This window comes from Babjeviella inositovora (assembly GCF_001661335.1).
Source record: "Babjeviella inositovora NRRL Y-12698 unplaced genomic scaffold BABINscaffold_8, whole genome shotgun sequence".
NCBI lineage: Eukaryota > Fungi > Ascomycota > Pichiomycetes > Serinales > Babjeviella > Babjeviella inositovora.
Genome location: NW_017566845.1, coordinates 872,793 through 878,792, shown reverse-complemented (window position 1 = coordinate 878,792; position 6,000 = coordinate 872,793). Strand labels below are relative to the sequence as shown.

The 6,000-nt window shown below is 48.6% G+C and overlaps 2 protein-coding genes and 1 non-coding gene across 3 annotated transcripts; 1 reads left to right on the top strand and 2 right to left on the bottom strand.

Annotated features, from left to right (window-relative positions):
- The first annotated feature begins 103 nt into the window (after positions 1-103).
- Positions 104-176, top strand: BABINDRAFT_t244. The gene has a single exon. It is a non-coding gene; the product is annotated as a tRNA-Arg (tRNA).
- A 369-nt stretch (positions 177-545) lies between these two features.
- On the bottom strand, positions 546-2,690 carry BABINDRAFT_8874 (uncharacterized protein; the record flags this gene model as incomplete). Its single annotated transcript, XM_019132869.1, has 1 exon — positions 546-2,690. One exon carries the CDS (start codon positions 2,688-2,690, stop codon positions 546-548), a length of 2,145 nt encoding a protein of 714 aa, XP_018984631.1.
- Positions 2,691-3,355: 665 nt separating this feature from the next.
- On the bottom strand, positions 3,356-5,744 carry BABINDRAFT_162328 (uncharacterized protein). The gene has a single exon (XM_019129291.1). It carries the CDS (start codon positions 5,578-5,580, stop codon positions 3,445-3,447), a length of 2,136 nt encoding a protein of 711 aa, XP_018984630.1. The 5' UTR covers positions 5,581-5,744; the 3' UTR covers positions 3,356-3,444.
- Positions 5,745-6,000: the final 256 nt, after the last annotated feature.

Sequence of the window (6,000 nt, the reverse complement as noted above, 5' to 3'; positions counted from 1 at the left end):
TTTTTGTGGAAGATCACGATAAGTAACTTGTGAATCAATGACTGATTACAACCCCCCGACTGGAATACCAACAGGCGCTGGAACCCTGACAAAATTGATAAATGCCTGCGTAGCGTAATGGTTAACGCGTTTGACTTCTAATCAAAAGATTGCGAGTTCGACTCTCGCCGTGGGTTCTAGCTTTTTGCTTCCCTACCTGGCCCTCTTCGAGAAGCAGTGAGTTTTTTTAATAAACCATGGCTTCTATATCACCGATAGGTAATTGTGCTCCAAGAGTTTTATAAATAGAGCTGCTATCACGCGCAATAGCTTACCTCCGGTTTTATGTCAGAGCCCAGGCCACAGTTAGACTTTATGTTTAGCACTGTTCCCAGTTTGTAATGATCAGTCGTTCATAGATAAGCGCGATTCAAATTGTTTAGAAACGCTAGACACATACCAGCAAGTTTCGTGACCGACTTTCGCTACGGAATCTGTCAACTATGCCAATAGGAGACAGAAGTTTACCTTGTGAGCTTGCGATGGATTATATTTCACTATCTCGTCTACAACTTGGCATCTTTGATCAAGGACCCCTCGCTGTACAAGTCCTCAAAGGTCTGGGCAAAAAACTTCCTGGCGATTGGTCTTTTAATCTTGAAGGTTGGTGTGACCACATCTCTGGAGACCGTTAAAGGTTCGACATCGCAATAAATGTTATGAATCTTTTCAAACCCTTGCAATTTCAAACTCGAAACAGCTTCGTTCATCGTGACCAATAACTTCCTCTTTACCCTGACCTCGCTAAGCAATCTCAATATCTCCTCTGGATCGGGGGAAGATGGGTTTCCAGCGGAGATACCAAACTCACTTTCAAGGAACTTGGCCATTGCCAACGGATCAATCCCTACAATAGCCACCAAGTACGTTTGCAAGGAGTCACCGTGCACGTAGAGCTGACTGATGTACGGACAAGACGATAAGTACTGGTTCTCGATTCTTTCGGGGGTCACATACTCTCCCTGGGCTAACTTGAAGAAATTCTTTACCCTATCAATGATGAAGAGATGTCCTTTTTCGTCAATACGGCCCACATCCCCAGACCTGTACCAGCCGTCTTCGTCAAATGCCTTGGCCGTTTCTTCGGGGTTTTTATAGTACTCTTCAAACATCTGTGGCCCTCTAAGGAGTACTTCGCCCCTAGGTCCCCCCTTGTCTTGGGAGGTGTATCCCATCTCCGGGACATCCCTCAATCTTGCCTCGGTAGTGATCCCAATTGGGCCGCAAGACCCAGAGTCAATTTCGAAAGGGTCTGAGAGGCAAAACCCAGAGAAGGACTCGGTCATACCGTAACCCTGGGCAAACCCCACGTTTAAGGCAGCCTTAAAGAAGTTGATGGTCTGGGGGCTAATGGGAGCAGAGCCTGTGATGAAATACCTGGCGTTGGTTAAGCCAAGGGAATCGCGCAACTTATTGGTCAAGAGTCTGTCGAAGAGCCAGTGTGAGTGGCCAGTGCATCCCTTCTTGATCCACTGTGCCCTCTTGTCAATGATGTAACTGCTCAACTTCTGGGATACCCCAGGAGCGGAATTGATCGTCTTGTCTTTCAACAAAGCTTCAAACCGTGTGAAAACTCTTGGCACTGAAATCAAAGAAGTTGGCCTCATTACCAATAAATCATCCACCAAAGACGTGGGAGAGCTGGATTGGGGGAATGCACATGCAGTCCCGGTGGAAAAGTAAGTCCCCCACACGCCCCTCTCAAAGATGTGTGACACTGGCAAGAATATATATTCCCTTGCCTTCCCCTTCGGAAGCGGAAACGTAGACATGGCCCAGGTAATGGACGACACAGCATGTCTGTGCTTCAATACAACACCCTTGGGATTACCGGTCGTACCGGAAGTGAAAGAGATGGTGTACAATGTTTCCGGGTGCGGTTTTCTGTGGGCCATTGGGTTTGAGGCGCCCAAGGCCTCGATCTCTTCAAAGGTGTGTAACTGGACCCCCGCCTCAGCGAACTTAGTGACGTATACCTTCTCAGAAGCGGCCAACGGTTGTTGCGCCACCACCTGAATCAAAAACGGTAAGTTCTTCTTGATCCCCAATAAGCCTTCCAACTTATCATTGGAGCAGACCACAATGGGAGACTCGGTCAATCCCAAGATGTGTTCTGAGGTCCCAGGGCCCAAAGTGTCGTACAAGGCAGTGTTCCCAATCGAGTACGCAGCGCAAGCCAAGTCGGTGATCACCCACTCAGGGGTGTTTCCGCTGAACAAGGAGACAATGAAATTCTCCATGTTGTGAGCCCCAGTAATGAAGCGGTTGGTACGAAGAGCGTGGAAAATACCAGCTCCGACGTTCGTCCGACGCTCGGCCACCTTGGTGTACGATTCCCAGGTGTAGAAGGTGTCGAAGGTGTCAGGATTGGTGTTGTTAAACAAGCGGCGACCTATGAAGTCATTTTCCGGCCAAAGAGCGAGCGAGTTCTCAAACAAGGCATATACAGTGTCCAAGTTTGGATGCATCTTGCTGAACAACTTGTCCTTGCATAATGGATGACGGTACACTTCAGAGTGGCCCGGTCTGGCAGAGTCTGGCAACGTGATGGAATAGTTGTACTTTTCGAAGCTGATAGGAAAGCCCTCTGTGACAACTTTCTTGAGGTAGCTTTTGTCTTCCTGGAACAAGGATCCGGTTTCTGGGGTCATTGGTGTAGAGATAGAGGACTAAGGGGCAGAGATAGTGAGTGTAGTTTACTTGATTCAGAGGTATCTGTGATGGGTTTGTTTAGAGGGCGTCTGGAACTTTTAGCGTATAATTCGAAGGGTCGGGGTGAATGTAAAATATCCGTTATACATGCCACGTTAAGCCATAGGCGGGGAAGTGGAGACCTTTAAGACCGCTGTACCTGTATCTTCCGACAGTCACCTTTTACTATCTTTCTTCGATATACCAGACAGATTCGTACACTGAATCATTTCCCGCCATTTTGCTACATTCTGAGACTCTGCATCTTTGATATTTAAACTATAGCTGGCTTGGTTTATAACCTGCTTAAAAGCGGTGCCATTTAAATCGCTCTGATCACACACTGTTAAAAAAACGCGGGGTAAAGCTTAGCCCCTTTGAGATGTCCGGCACGGATCTCGGCTCGCGGCCCTGCCCCAGCTATAGGTTGCGAGTAACCTCATTTAGTAAACCCGTCGCTATATCCCACTGACAATAAACTTCTCCCTGAATCATCTATCCATGGCCTAAAGTTACGGTAAACCAGCAGGTTTCACAGGCTGGATACCCCAATGCCTACTTCACCAAAGCTAAAACACGGAAGGAAATGGTGGAGTATGTTGAGACAAACTTCTACACGTTCAAATGTGCTTTCCAAAATATTAATACGGTACTGAAAACCACCAACTCTCCATATAAAGTCTATAAATACACAACCTGCAGTCTGCTTGACACCTATAATTTGGTGTCCCTGATCAAGGAGCCCTCGCTGTACAACTTCTCAAAAGTTTCAGAAAAGAATTTCTTGGCGATTGGTCTCTTGATCTTGAAGGTTGGAGTAACTACTTCTCTTTCCAAGGTCAATGGTTCAATGTCACAGTAGACATTGTGAATCTTCTCAAACCCTTGTAACCCTAACTCGGCGACGGCTTGGTTCATGGTTTTCAACAAGACCCTACGAACCTTGGTGTCAGCCATCAACTTGACAATCTCTTTCGGATCTGGCGCCAGTGGGTTACTCACAGAGATACCAAAGTTTTTAGAGAGGAACTTTACCATCGCAATCGGGTCAACACCCACAATGGCCACCAAGTACGTTTGCAAAGAGTCACCGTGGACATAGAGCTGGCTGATGAACGGACAAGACGACAAGTATTTGTTCTCAATTCTTTCCGGAGTGACAAACTCACCCTGGGCCAATTTAAAGAAGTTCTTCACTCGGTCGATGATGAAAACATGACCCTTCAGGTCAAAGCGAGCCACGTCCCCAGATCTGTACCAACCGTCCTCGTCAAACGCCTTTGCCGTTTCTTCGGGGTTCTTATAGTACTCCTTGAACATCTGCGGCCCTCTAAGGAGCAACTCACCTCTTGGGCCGCCTTCGTCCTGGGCGGTATAGCCCATTTCCGGCACGTCTCTCAATCTAGCCTCGGTAGTGATACCGATCGGCCCACAAGAGCCGGCATCCACCTCGTACGGGTTGGAGATACAGATCCCGGAGAAGGACTCAGTCATACCGTACCCTTGCGCGAACCCAATGTTCAAGGCGGCCTTGAAGAAGTTGAGGGTGTCGACACTGATCGGGGCAGAGCCGGTAACGGCGAATTTTGCGTTGCTCAAGCCAATGGCCCCGCGCAACTTGTTGGTGACAAGTCTGTCAAAGAGCCAGTGGGACTTCCCCGTGTAACCCTTTTTCACCAACTCGGCCCTCTTGCCGATGACATAGCTAGCCAACTTCTGCTTAAAGCCAGGGTCGGAGTTAATGGTCTTGTCCTTCAAGGCGGCTTCAAACTTTGTAAACACCCTTGGCACGTTGATGAAGGAAGTTGGTTCCAAGACCGTCAAATCGTCCAACAAGGTCAACGGAGAGGATGATTGTGGGAAGGCACAAGCAGAACCGGTGGAGAAGTACAACCCAAGCACCTGTCTCTCGAAGATATGAGCCAATGGCAAAAACACGTACTCCCTGGCAGTCCCCTTCTCCACTGGAATCGCAGCCAAGGAGAAGGTGACGGCCGCCACCGCCTGCTGGTGATGCAAAACCACTCCCTTAGGGTTTCCAGTAGTCCCCGAGGTGAAAGAAATGGTGTACAACGTGTCAGGGGTCGGAGTTCTGAGCGGAAGCGGATTCGCTACCCCCACAGCTTCCACATCGGTGAAAACGTTCAACTGGATCCCCACGTCGGCAAACTGGGAAATATAGTGCTGTTCAGCACTGGTCAACAGCTTCTGGGTGATTACCTGGATCAAAAATGGTAACTGGGTGTTTTTCTTCAATTCGTACAACTGTTGCAACTTGTCGTTAGAGCAGACCACGACTGGGGACTCCGTAGCCCCCAAAATATACTCTGCAGTCCCTGGGCCTAAGGTATCGTATAACGCGGTATTACCAAGCGAGTAAGCCGAACAGGCCAAGTCCGTGATGACCCACTCTGGGGTGTTTCCGCTGAACAAAGACACAATGAATTGGTCGAAGTTGTGAGAATCCGTCTTGAACCTATTGTTTCTGAGGACGTTCAAAAGACCAGCCCCAAAGTTGGTACGACGTTCGGCAGCCTTAGCGTATGATTCCCAGGTGTAGAAAGGGTCAAAGGCGTCAGACTTGGTGTTGTTGAACTTGCGATGCCCGAGGAAGTCGTTGTCTGGCCAGAGTGTCTTTCCGTTCTCAAACAATTTGTACATAGTGTCCAAGCTCGGATGGATCTTGTCGAACAACTGGTCCTTGCACAACGGGTGGCGGTAGACTTCCGAGTGGCCCGGTCTGGCGGAGTTTGGCAACGCGATGGAGTAGTTGTACTCCTCGCCCACCGGGAAGCGCTTGGTGATGATCTCCCGGAGGTAGTTTCTGTCTTCTTCGTATAAGCTTGACATGTGATGAGTGAAGAAAGATTAGAGGCTTCGGAGGGTAAAAAAAAAAATCACGGAAAACGCCCTTTTATAGCCTTCTGGGTCTAGGCAGACCGGCAATCAGATGTGAATACATATCCCCCTGTGGTGCTCCATTTTCCGCCTGACACCTGCGGGGAAATCCCGTGCAAAGTATACTGTCCCTGCGGTGCAACGGAACGGAAGTAGAACCGAGAATGCAGGATATAATGCCGATCACGGACTTCGAACAATGACCAGGTCAACAGTGGTTGGCGATAAAATTTAAAACGCTGAATGTGTGAAACCATCGGCTTGTCATCTGGAATGGGCTCATTTGGGGTTAGGTTTAGTCTAGGGAGGGCACCTATTCTAAACTGAAATGTCTGCACCTCGTCTTATCTAAGAGGTTGGCACAGAGATAAG

Coding starts and splice junctions, on each gene's coding strand:
- BABINDRAFT_162328 (XM_019129291.1), bottom strand. CDS start 5,580: ATGTCAAGCTTATACGAAGAAGACAGAAACTACCTCCGGGAGATCATC.